The 12187-nt window shown below is 48.9% G+C and overlaps 1 protein-coding gene across 1 annotated transcript in view; it reads left to right on the forward strand.

Moving 5' to 3' along the window:
- SIN3A (SIN3 transcription regulator family member A) overlaps positions 1-11467 on the forward strand; it is a 32883-nt gene extending 21416 nt beyond the window's left edge. Inside the window, exons 12-21 of the mRNA XM_061447290.1 lie at positions 1423-1539; positions 2218-2456; positions 3409-3592; positions 3777-4350; positions 4951-5120; positions 6422-6595; positions 7899-7991; positions 8281-8375; positions 8694-8901; positions 10552-11467. Of these exons, the coding sequence (XP_061303274.1) occupies positions 1423-1539; positions 2218-2456; positions 3409-3592; positions 3777-4350; positions 4951-5120; positions 6422-6595; positions 7899-7991; positions 8281-8375; positions 8694-8901; positions 10552-10782 (2085 nt within the window). The 3' untranslated portion in view covers positions 10783-11467. The remainder of the gene's footprint in view (positions 1-1422; positions 1540-2217; positions 2457-3408; positions 3593-3776; positions 4351-4950; positions 5121-6421; positions 6596-7898; positions 7992-8280; positions 8376-8693; positions 8902-10551) is intronic.
- Positions 11468-12187: the final 720 nt, after the last annotated feature.

The raw sequence follows: 12187 nt of genomic DNA on the forward strand, positions 1-12187 counted from the left end.
TCTTTACTCACTTAAATCAAACACAGGGGCACGAGATGTGTATGATGATTTCAGTAACCATGTTACCTATGTGAGAAGAACATTAAGATTACAGACTTACACACAAAGTAGGAAATGACAGAACTAATTTCCTGTGTGGTCTTAATGTGATCTCGGGGATCTTTTACAGGGTAGTATGTAATTCAAGATTATGGCTACATTTTTACCCCAGTTCCCTCTGGTCTGCTTCAGAGTTGTCTCTAGTCCAACTTGAAAACAAAATCATGTTTTCTGTAGGCACATTCTCCCTCACATGCTGCTTCTTTCTACCTGGAATGCTAAGATGACCTCTTGTCTTGAGAAGCAGTGCCTTGCTTCAGGAAATAGGCTCCGTACAGGGAGCCAGCCTTCTTGGTCAAGAGTCAAAGCTGGTCTCCTGCAGGATCAGATGTACTCATTGAGCCCTTTGATGTGTTGTAATGGCCCTTTGGTCAAACTGGGGATGGTACTGGCTGGTCCTGTTCCTTCACTGGTGTGGAAGGTAATGCTTTGGAGGTGAGTGAGCAGGACTCTTGCTGAAGGCCAGTTAATAAACATGCTGCATAAGAGCATTCACTGGAGGAGGGGAGAGCCCCAGCTCTCCCTGGGTTCTTCCCTTTCCTGGGTGCCTGCAGACCACAAATAGCAAGCGGACGCTGTTTGGGAACATCACAGGTTTTGTGTTGTTATGCTCCTTGAGCTATGAGGAGGACAAATGTGGGTGTCCGAGTCATGCAGTTAGCAGCGGTGATAGGTGTTCAGCTGGAGTGGGGGCAGGATAGTGAAAGCAACCTGGGGAAAAGAGGGTTGCAGGCTTCTCCTCTAGGTCCTAACACGTCTCTCAGAAGCATCTTATGTGATGCAGCTCCAAACTTCTCTTCCTGTGAGAATCCAATGACTCAGTCGCTCAGGCTTTGGGTTTAAGAAGGGCCTGACTTTCAAGCCTGCCTGCCAAAATCCTTGTGTCTTTGCCTTTGGCCTCCTTGAGGTTGGTTTTTGAATGTTCTGTTCCTGTTTTGGAGGTGGTGAAAGCTGCAGGTGCTCAGCTGCTTTGTCAGGAAAGGGGTTGCTGGGGTATGGATTTCTACTGCAAATTAGCCTTATTTGGAGGCAGAAGCCGTCTTGACGTGGTGACCACCCGGGAACGGCGATGGTGAATCACACACACCATGAACCAGCTGCTTGCAGCTAACTAATCTGAAGGGATGGAAAAGCTCCTTTCACCTTTCTTTTTCCCTTCCTTTGCAAGTGTTTCCTCCCAGCTCCAGCTAATGAGTTTTTCAGGCTGCCTGGATGGTTCAGTTCTCACTGTTGGAGGTGGCCCTGTGGATTTGGAAGGGGCACAGAATGTTTCCAATGGGGAAATTAGATCCATTACTCTTGTTTCCTCTGTCTCCCTCCAAGGTTTTGAATGACACTTGGGTATCCTTCCCATCCTGGTCTGAGGACTCCACATTTGTGAGCTCCAAGAAGACGCAATATGAAGAGCACATCTACAGGTGCGAGGATGAGCGTTTCGAGGTAAGTTGGTTTTTCTTGATTCATGTCTTGGCAAGCTGCAAACAGTTAATGATATTGATGTAATTCTACCCTTACTCATACCCCAGATGTGTTTTTATTGTGCCTGTCACGCGTTTTTTGGCATAAAAGCTTGTGTTCTCTTAATGCAAGAAGCAGCTCCAAGCTGCCACCCCTGCCCCTCACTTTGTGTGCAGAGCTCCTTCACACTGTTCCAGATGAAATTGTTCAGTGGTCAGCAGTGGTCGATGCATCTTTTCCATTCTCACTGCCCACGTCGTGCATGAGAGCATGCATCCCATGTAATAATCTGAAAAGCAGTGCATTCAGGATGTTAAATGGTTGACATCTTGAATGGAAGTTAGCTCGGCAACTGTCTGAATACGCTCAGATTTGGCACGTCCTTTTGTAGAGTAACTGTCGATTGTGTTCTGTTCCCAGGTGGAAAATGTAATTTCCAAACACTGTCGTTCTGGTAGCCTTTAATTTCTTAGGCAATATTACCGAGGTAGCAGATAAAATAGAATGGGATTATTTTAAAGCAGCCAAACATGGGAAGCACTGCTCGAGTACACCCTGTTAAACATGCCCGGCTTCTTGTTTCACGTCACTTCAACGTTAGCCTCTGTGAAGCATCCTGTTTTGTCTGTTCAATGATGGCTAATGTAGCATTCCCTGCAGCTGGATGTTGTCTTGGAGACCAACCTGGCAACGATCCGCGTCCTTGAGGCAATCCAGAAGAAGCTCTCACGCTTGTCTGCCGAGGAGCAGGCCAAATTCCGGCTGGACAACACCCTGGGTGGCACCTCGGAGGTGATCCACCGCAAGGCTCTCCAGAGGATATATGCTGACAAAGCAGCTGACATCATTGATGGGCTTCGGAAGAACCCATCCGTGGCTGTTCCCATCGTACTGAAAAGGTACTGTCTGCTCTAGCACCCTGCCCAGGGTCTCCACCTGAGGGGAATGTGCCAGATGTGGTCCAGATTGATGTAGCAATACCTAGTTTTTGCCCCTAAAGGCTGTGACCTCCACAAGGCTATAAATTAAGAAGCGTATTTTATGCTCTGGTCTGTTGCTGTATTTCATTATAATCACTTAGAAAGAGGGAATTGCCCTTCTGAAACAAAAACCTTGAAGCTCATCTGGAGGGATGGAGAGCTTCTGTTGTCTCCTCTTAAACCTTGTTTCTTCCCTGGTGTCAGCATCATGTTTAAGACAAGGAAAATATGTACTGTGTGGGTTGTTCCAGGGCTAATTTGATCCCATCTCAAACCCTATGGCTGTTTCAGATTGTGGTGGTTCACAATCTGTGTTTCAGATTGTGGTGGCTGTGCTGCCCTCAGGTTCCCAGGCTGGTTTCTGTTGTCAGCCTCCCCTTTCTCAGTCAAGAAAAGGCAGTGGATGCTGCAGCTCCTTGAGGAAGCTTGAGGTGTGTAAGCAGGGGGTGCTCCTCCCTGGCCACTTCTCACCTCCATGGGGCTTTTGGTCCTGTGTCTCTGGGAGCTGGGGGTAACAGTCTTGCCCAGGATCTTGAGCTGCATCAGGGGTGCTTTGCTTGCACTGCTGAGTGGAGGTTCAGAAGTCCGTTGCTGGAAGCTCAGGTGTCCATGCTGCAAGGGAATGAGTTTGTTAAGCATCCAAACTAAGCTGCTCCTTTTCAGCAGCTGGAGCTACGTGACTTTCTGGGGGGTGTCCGAGAGACCTGGGCTACCTCTGTGGCACTCTCATCCCTTCAACCCTTCTCCTTTCTGCAGACAGTGGGGCTGGGAGGAGGACACTTAAGCCCTCTAGCTGTCCTGGCATGCCAGAAGGTTTCCCTTATATGCTCAGAGCAGACCTCTTAACTCACCTTTGTTTTCTTGATGCCAGGTTAAAGATGAAAGAGGAAGAGTGGCGAGAAGCCCAGAGAGGATTTAATAAAGTCTGGCGAGAGCAGAATGAGAAGTATTACCTGAAATCCTTGGACCACCAGGGCATCAACTTCAAGCAGAATGATACCAAGGTCCTGAGGTCAAAGAGTCTCCTCAATGAGATTGAAAGCATCTATGATGAGGTGAGACAGTCCACCAATAGCTCCGTTCCCTCAAGCTTATGCACTTTGCAAGTGCAGTTTCAGTTCCTGTTCCTCACTCCTCAATGCTGGTGGCACAGACTCACTCTCGGAGCTTTCTGAAAGGGTCTTGGGTGGAAAGAAGTGTTTGGGATTCATCTTTGTGCTGTGTGTTTCTCATTTGTAGAGGCAAGAGCAGGCTTCAGAAGACAATGCTGGAGTCCCCACAGGCCCACACCTATCACTAGCCTATGAAGACAAGCAGATCCTGGAAGATGCTGCTTCTCTTATCATCCACCATGTGAAGCGGCAGACGGGAATCCAGAAAGAAGACAAGTACAAAATCAAGCAGATCATGTATCACTTCATTCCAGACCTGCTGTTTGCTCAGCGAGGTGAACTCTCAGATGTGGAAGAGGAGGAAGAAGAGGAAATGGATGTGGATGAAGCTACTGGGGCTGCAAAAAAGCACAACGGTGTTGGGGGCAGTCCTCCCAAAACCAAGCTGATGTTCAACAACACGACCGCTCAGAAGCTGCGGGGCATGGATGAGGTCTACAACCTCTTCTATGTGAACAGCAACTGGTACATATTCATGCGGCTGCATCAGATCCTGTGCTTGAGGCTGCTGAGGATCTGCACCCAGGCCGAGCGTCAGATCGAGGAGGAGACACGGGAAAGGGAGTGGGAGAGGGAAGTGCTGGGCATAAAGCGAGACAAGAGTGACAGTCCTGCCATCCAGCTGCGACTGAAGGAGCCGAGTGAGTGCCTCTGGTGGGAGGGAGCTGGGGAAGGAAGATGCTTCAGTAACACACTGACAGGGCTTGTTTGATGTCTTCAGTTTTATATGTCTAAAAGACTTAAACAACCTCATAGAGGAGGCTACACTGGAAGGCACATGTCTTCATCAGGGGTTGTAGTGGTAGGACAAGAGGTAACGGGTTCATGCTTAAACAGGGGAAGTTCAGGTTGGATATAAGGAAGAAGTTCGTTACTGTGAGGATGGTGAGGCGCTGGCACAGGGTACCCAGAGGAGTGGTAAATGCTCCATCCATGGCAGTGTTCAAGGCCAGGTTGGACAGGGCTTTGTGCGACATGGTCCAGTGTGAGATGTCCATGCGCGTGGCAGGGGTTGGAACTGGATGATCTTCAGGTCCTTTCCAACCCAAACCAGTCTGTGATTCTATAATATGATTATGAAAGTACACATGGCCTTAAAAGTACTTCTAAATGTCTACAACACACTCATTTAAGCTTCTTCCAGTAACTCCTCAACTTGAACAGGTAGTCTGAGGACCAAACCTCAAAGCAGCACTTCCTAGGGGCAGTGTGTTCATGTCTCCCATTCTCTCGTGTTGCAGTGGACATTGATGTGGAGGATTATTACCCAGCCTTCCTGGACATGGTGCGCAACCTCCTGGATGGGAACATGGACTCGTCGCAGTACGAGGACTCCTTGCGTGAAATGTTCACCATCCACGCCTACATCGCCTTCACCATGGACAAGCTGATCCAGAGCATTGTTCGACAGGTGGCTGCCAGCAAAACCTGGAGGGGGGATGCTCCGGGGTGGAGAAAGGAGCTGGGTTGTTGGCTACAGTGAGAGCCTGTAGGGGAGGGGGAATGTTGTATGCCTAAATGGGGAGTTTGGGGGTAAGCAGGTAAATTCTGGGTGTTTGTTAACTCTGCTGTAAGGCTGACGTAAAGAGATGTGATAAGAAACTCCTCTGAGTCCAGAGGAGGCCACGGAGATGCTGCGAGGGCTGGAGCAGCTCTGCTCTGGAGCCAGGCTGAGAGAGCTGGAGACTGGAGAAGAGAAGGCTCCTTAAGGGGAGACCTGAGAGCAGCTCCAGTGCCTGAAGGGGCTGCAGGAAAGCTGGAGAGGAGCTTGGGACAAGGGCCTGTAGGGACAGGCCAAGGGGAATGGCTTGAACCTGCCAGAGGGGAGACTGAGATGAGCTCTTAGGCAGAAGCTCTTCCCTGTGAGGGTGCTGAGGCGCTGGCACAGGGTGCCCAGAGAAGCTGTGGCTGCCCCATCCCTGGCAGTGTTCAAGGCCAGGTTGGACACAGGGGCTTGGAGCAAGCTGCTCTAGTGGAAGGTGTCCCTGCCCGTGGCAGGGGTTGGAACTCGATGAGCTTTAAGCTCCCTTCAACCCATACTAGTCTGGAATTCTATGAAAATGTAATTTCTGCTGTATTTATACTATTGGGACTGTCCTGTGAGTGTGTGTTTTCCCTTTGTTTTCCAGAAGTTTTAGAAGTATTCCACTTTAAAGTTTCTCCAGAGGTAATCTTGCTCTAACTCTGAAAAGGAATTAAATGACATCTAAATAATTTTTTTCCTTTTCACCAGCGCTGTAGGAGCAGCCTCTTCTAAACAGCTTTGTTTCTTTTATCTGCCTGTTGGAGTAGCTCATTTTGGCTGTTAAATTCTAGTCCTTTTATTGAGCTGGTAGGAAGAATGTGTGACCTAGGGAAAAATTCTTCATGTGCCTTTTAGTAGCCTGAAGAACAAAAGCAAGACACAAGGGGCTGGAAGGGGAAAGGCTTGAAAAGGCCTTGCCTCTTTCAGAAGGGTAGATCTGCTTTTCAGAAGCCCTCTCCTTCAGTGCAGACACTGTCTGGATTCAAAAGACAGCTGAGCAACTTTTGATTTTTAAACTCGTGTAAAGTAAGGATTTGATACTAAATTGCTCAGCCCTTTCCTCAGCCACAGCAGCAGTCCCTTGCTGAGGCAGGGATATACCGTGTCGCTGTGCTCTAGCCCTTCCTCCCCTGGGCACGTAGCAGCTTCCCTGACAAACACCTTCCCCACGTTCTTCCTTTTTGCAGCTCCAGCACATAGTGAGCGATGAGATCTGTGTGCAGGTAACAGACCTTTACCTGTCAGAGAACAACAACGGAGCAACAGGAGGTCTTCTCGCTTCCCAGTCTTCTCGTAGCCTTCTGGAGGCCGCCTACCAGCGCAAAGCGGAGCAGCTCATGTCAGAGGAGAACTGCTTCAAGGTAAAGCCGGGCTGCAAACCATGGCATAAAAGCAGCAAGCAGTGAGGGGACTGCCTTATAGGAAGGGAGAGGCACAGTCCTTTACAAAGGAGCCTTGTTTAGCATCCTGGGGTGCTGAGGACTTTTCTGTTGCTCTGAAGTTGGAAGTGTTGGTGGCACATTGTTGGGGTTTAACCCCAATGGGCAACTGGAACCACACAGCCACTTGCTTGCTGCTCCCCCGATGGGATGGGGTAGAGAATCACAGAGTAAAAGTGAGAAAACACAGGTTGAGATAAGGACAGCGTAACAGGTAAAGCAGAAGCTGCACATGCAGAACAAACAAACCAAGGAATTCATTCACCTCTTCCCATTGGCAGCCACTCCGGGACAGCAGGGCTCCATCACACATCACAGTGACTTGGGAAGACAAAACACCGTCACTCCCAATGTTTTCCCCTCCCTTCTCCCCCCAGCTTTATATGCTGAACATTATGCTGTATGGTGTGGGATACCCCTTGGGTCAATTGGGGTCAGCTCTTCCCGGCTGTGTCCCCTCCCAGCTCCTTGTGTACCTTCATCCTCCTCAATGGTGAAATCCAAAATGTAGCTAGCCCCATCCTACCTGCTATGAAGAAAGCTGGCTTCATCCCAGCCAAACCCAGCACACAGCTTTTGATACATAGGATAATGCCTCTGTAAGGGCCCCTCAGAAATGAGGTTTCAAGGAGAACTACATTTCCTGGAACAGCAGTGAATACCCCTTGTGCCTCACAACATCCTTGGGGTATTATCATATTGACTGCTTTGCTGTCACTGGTTTTCATTTGTTAGTTCAGACTCTCCTGTTTCTCTTGTGTCTCAATCTTTTTGTCAGCTGTGGGGAGAGCTGTGAATACTGACAGGGCATTAAATCATTGCTGACTGCATCTGTTGCTAAACAAACCCAGTGCACTGTGCTAATCAAATCCATACTTCCATGCCTGAGATGCAGGAAGTGGTCAGGCCCTTTCAGAGCAACTTCAAGTACTTGGGATAAAAGTCTGTGTGTACGATCTCTCTTCCCTTGCCTTCAAACTTATTTTGGGGGCTGAAGAAGGACCAGCACCACTCCAAAACCAACAACAAGCAGAAAGCTTTGCCATCTTTTGGTTCCTCAGAGGTTGTGCAGTTTGGGCAGGGTTTTCCCTGGGCTCTCAGAGCACAGATTTTTCCTGTATAACTATGCCAGCTTTCTTCATTCTCCCTTTGCCCCAGTGGGAAGTAGAGGTTGTTTCTTCTAACTGAAACCCCTCCTGAAGCGTCTTCTGCCTTTTCTTTGTAGCTGATGTTCATTCAGAGCAGAGGTCAAGTTCAGTTAACCATTGAACTGCTGGATACAGAAGAAGAGAACTCTGATGACCCTGTAGAAGCAGAGGTAAGAGCAGCTTGTACAGAGAGCTGTGATACCCAGTTGACTGTTGCGTGGTCCATTAGCACAAGATAAAGAAACATCAAGGACACGCTGTAAAGCTTTCAGTTGTGTGAGTAGGCAAATCCTTCTTGATTTTGTGTTAGAAAGCCCTCAAAACCATACAGAGAAACACTTTTCGGGGATTAGATGCACAGAGCCTTCAAAAGTGACCTTGTGTTCACATACCTAACTTCCACCTCACATTGGCTGGTGGGAAGGCAGTGACTGACGTGTGCTCTGTGCTCACTTCCAGCGCTGGTCAGACTATGTGGAGCGGTACGTCAACTCAGATTCTACCTCCCCTGAGCTCCGGGAGCACCTGGCCCAGAAACCAGTCTTCCTGCCGAGGTGAGTGGCTAGGCTGAGCTGCAGACCCTACCTCCTCATGGCCTCAGAAGGCAGAGCTGGGCTTTCAGTCTCGCCTGCGTCTTAATGCAAAGGCTGGTGGCTCGCCAAATGGGGTTTTTGGCAGTCCTGCCTTGGCTTATAGTAACCCTCTGTTTAAAAACAGTGGGTGCCACGTCAGGGCTTTTCATGAACAGGGAGTTGATGGCACAATAGCCAGAACTTCAGAAATAAGAGAAACCATGGGGGCTGACTCATTGTAAGGGCCTGAGCCTGAATGAGGCTGAGCACTAATCCCCAGAGGGGTTCTCTGGTCTGCAGGAATCTCAGGCGGATCCGTAAGTGTCAGCGCGGTCGGGAGCAGCAGGAGAAGGAAGGGAAGGAAGGAAACAGTAAGAAGTCCATGGAGAACGTGGAAAGCTTGGACAAGCTGGAGTGTAAATTCAAACTGAACTCCTACAAGATGGTGTATGTGATCAAATCAGAGGATTACATGTACAGGAGGACCGCTCTACTGCGAGCTCAGCAGGTAGGCGCAAGCAGAGTTACTCAGATTTGCTTTTGGCTCTCTGTGCCAGAAGTAACTGATGGGGCAAGGGAAGGAGGAGGTGGCTGGGATGCTATGTGAGGGAAGTGTTGGCTCTTTGGCTGTTCTTGAGCTGTAAAGGTTGGGGGTTATTCAAGGTGAAAGCAGCCCCTGACTCCAGATAGGTCAAAGTCAGTTGGGGAATGATCTGGTCTTCTGAATGCTTTGACACTGGGTGACTTGTCTCATCCCACGGGAATATTTCCATCCAGTAAGGAAAAGCAGGGAGCTTTAACAGCAAACTCCAGTTCTAGTGTGACTGTTTCGACTTAAGATTTGCAATCCTTGGCTCTGTGTTTATTATAATCTATTTAAAACACAACATTAAGCAGAATGCTGCTGCTTCAAATGTAAAAGAAAGTGGAACCTGCCAGATCCAGGCTAAATTACTGACTTAAGCAGCCAGAAGCAGAGGTACCTGGGGCTCTGTCAGCAGGAGTCTCTTCTGCAGCTGCACGGATTGCTTTCAGTTGATTAAGTCACTGGCTTTCTGAGCAAACTACTGACCACTGAGAACACTGGGAGCTGAGGGAGTGGGAGCGGTGCCCTGCTTCCTGCCTTGTAAATCATCCTTCACAGCTCCCTTGCAGTCATGCATTTAGACTTCTAAAACAACGGCTCACCATCTGTTTCTTGCTAATGAAATACAAATAATGGGTTCTTCTCGTTAGGTGCAAAGTGACTTTGTTAAACTGGCATTCGCACCAGATGAGAGTGTTTTCTGTCAGCGGTGACTCCTTGAAACGCTGATGCTGAGGAGTTTGATTTAATCCCATCCCTCCCATTCAGCTGGCACAAACCTCCAGTGTTTTTCATGGAGAAGCTGAACATAAATCAGATTATTGAGCTGTTAAATATAGAGCAGAGCCCCTTGGTTATTGAAGGAGCTGCAGAAAGAAGCTTCACTGAACTACAGATCTATTGGATTTAGTGGTTAACACTGAGATGCAGTCAGTCTGTGAGAGAAGAACAAAACAACAAAATACATAAGTTTTAATCTGGAGGCTTAATCATATTTGCTGGTTTCAATTATGACTGTAGTCATGGCTTTAAACCAGCTCTCCTGGATCTTGCATTCCTTAAGCAGATGCTCTCACTCAACAGTGGGAGCAGTTTGTCCCCTCCTGATGCTTCTGCTTAAGCGAGTGGTTCTCAAACCTTTTAGACCTGATCTGGTTCTTAACTTTTCGCAGCAGGTAGGTCCCCACATGTCAGCATATTGAGTTTGCAATCCCTTTGGACACTGCCCCTCTGTGGAGAACTGGAGGCTGCCCCTGAAGGGAGCAGGGCTGACCTGTTCCGGGCTCTGCCTTAAGGAGGAGGAGGTGGTGGCAGCATCTTTTAGGCAATGCAGAAGGGACTCAGCGCTCCTGGGCTCCCATGGGTATTGTTTGGTGTCCCCAGCCTGAGCGCTTAAAGCTTTTGGTACTTATGAGTTCATTCTGTCACTGTCATTGCCCTGAGAGGGGCTGACACCAGAGCTTTTCCTCTGCCATTAGCCAGGGCTGGTGTGTGGCTGATGATCCCCTCGGCTGTGTCACAGTTTGGGGACCCGATGCTGCCTTTTCCTAACCCCTGTTCCTATTTCTGTAGTCCCATGAAAGAGTGAGCAAGCGGCTGCACCAGCGGTTCCAGGCCTGGGTGGACAAATGGACCAAGGAGCACGTGCCCCGCGAAATGGCAGCCGAGACAAACAAATGGCTCATGGGCGAAGGGTTGGAGGGGTTGGTGCCCTGCACCACCACGTGTGACACAGAGACCCTGCACTTTGTGAGCATTAACAAGTACCGCGTCAAATACGGCACGATATTCAAGACACCCTAAAGTTCCCCGGGGGCGAGGGAAGAGCCCGGGAGCGGTGTGTGTGTGTGCGTGCATCAAGGAAAAGGAGGAAGATGCCTTCCTCCCCTCACTGTGTATCTCCGTAACATGGCCACTTGACTAGTGCGTGGCTGGTACACCCTGTCACCAGCGGGATTCCCTGTGGGGACGCGGATTTCCGCCGGCCCTTGGACTCGGGCGCGTGTCCCCCGAGGGCAGGAAGGACCCTTCTCTGAACTGAGCCATCCCAGAGAAACACAACGAGCTCGTACACACCAGCAGTGTTGAGGCTTTGACTCCCTGCAGGCCCTGAGCACCGAGGGAAGAGACCCGGAGGCTTCTCCAGCACCGGACCTCTTGGATGTGTCCCGAAATCCCTCCCAGGTGCCTGTCCTGACCAGCCTCCCCTCCCGCGGGGCGGCCCGACGGCACCTCCAGAGCGGAGCCTGGGTTCTCTCGCCTCCCTCTCATGGCTCCGGGCTGGGCTCGCCCCATGCAGATCGGTCTGTCCTTTCTAGTGCCAGTGGAACTGTTTGGTTTTGGTTTGTATTTCCTTTGGGGGGGGGAGGGGGGGGTATTTTTTGTACCTGCTTGTTTACTAGTCTCTCCTAGTGCCATGCACCAGCTTTTCACACACGTGTCCGTACACACACACAAGAGAACAACACGATTTTAACATGTTCCCCTCCTTTTTTCTTCTTTCTTTTTCTTTTTTTTTTTTTGTAAATAAATGTACAAATTGTCAATTTTGGGGGTTTTTTTTGTTTGTTTTTGTTGGGGTTTTTGGCTTTTTTGTTTTTTTTTTTTTTTTATTAAAGGAAGTATGCTTGATGTGCTAGCATAACTGTACTAGCTTCTTGTGTACCATAGTACCAGGTGGCTTGAGACTTAGTACTGACAGACCGATGGAGACATTTATTACACTTTTTACCAAAGGGAGTTATCATTGTAGTGCTTTTGTGTGGAAACTTTTTCTCTTCTTTTTTTTTTTTCTTTTTCTTTTTTCTTTTTGTAAATAAAACCAATGTCTTTGTTCTTAACTGGAAGAAGACACTCGCTCACCTCCAGCCCTGTTCTTGGTCTGAAAGGCACTGTGCAGCACGCAGGATTTGGGGAAGAAGGGGGGAACATCCCATCATTTCATACAGTTGGCCTCACAAACTCAGAGGGAAAAGCAGATGCCATGTGTGTGCTTTGTGGTATAAGCAGCCTGTTAAGATATATAAATATATAGTATATAATTTTAAGTTCTTTTAATTTTTGTTGTATCCCGATGGATCATTTGTACCCACCTCATCTTCCAGCTCCCAGGACCTTCGCGTTTGGGAAGTGTTGCTGAGCTACTTAGCTGGGGTTGATGGTGCCGATGGATTTTTCCCTCTCGGGGTTGGAGTACGCATCACCTCAA

Source organism: Pezoporus flaviventris, unplaced genomic scaffold (assembly GCF_033815535.1).
Source record: "Pezoporus flaviventris isolate CSIRO_AGI_PZ_B2104156 unplaced genomic scaffold, CSIRO_AGI_Pfla_v1 ptg000006l, whole genome shotgun sequence".
Lineage (NCBI taxonomy): Eukaryota > Metazoa > Chordata > Aves > Psittaciformes > Psittacidae > Pezoporus > Pezoporus flaviventris.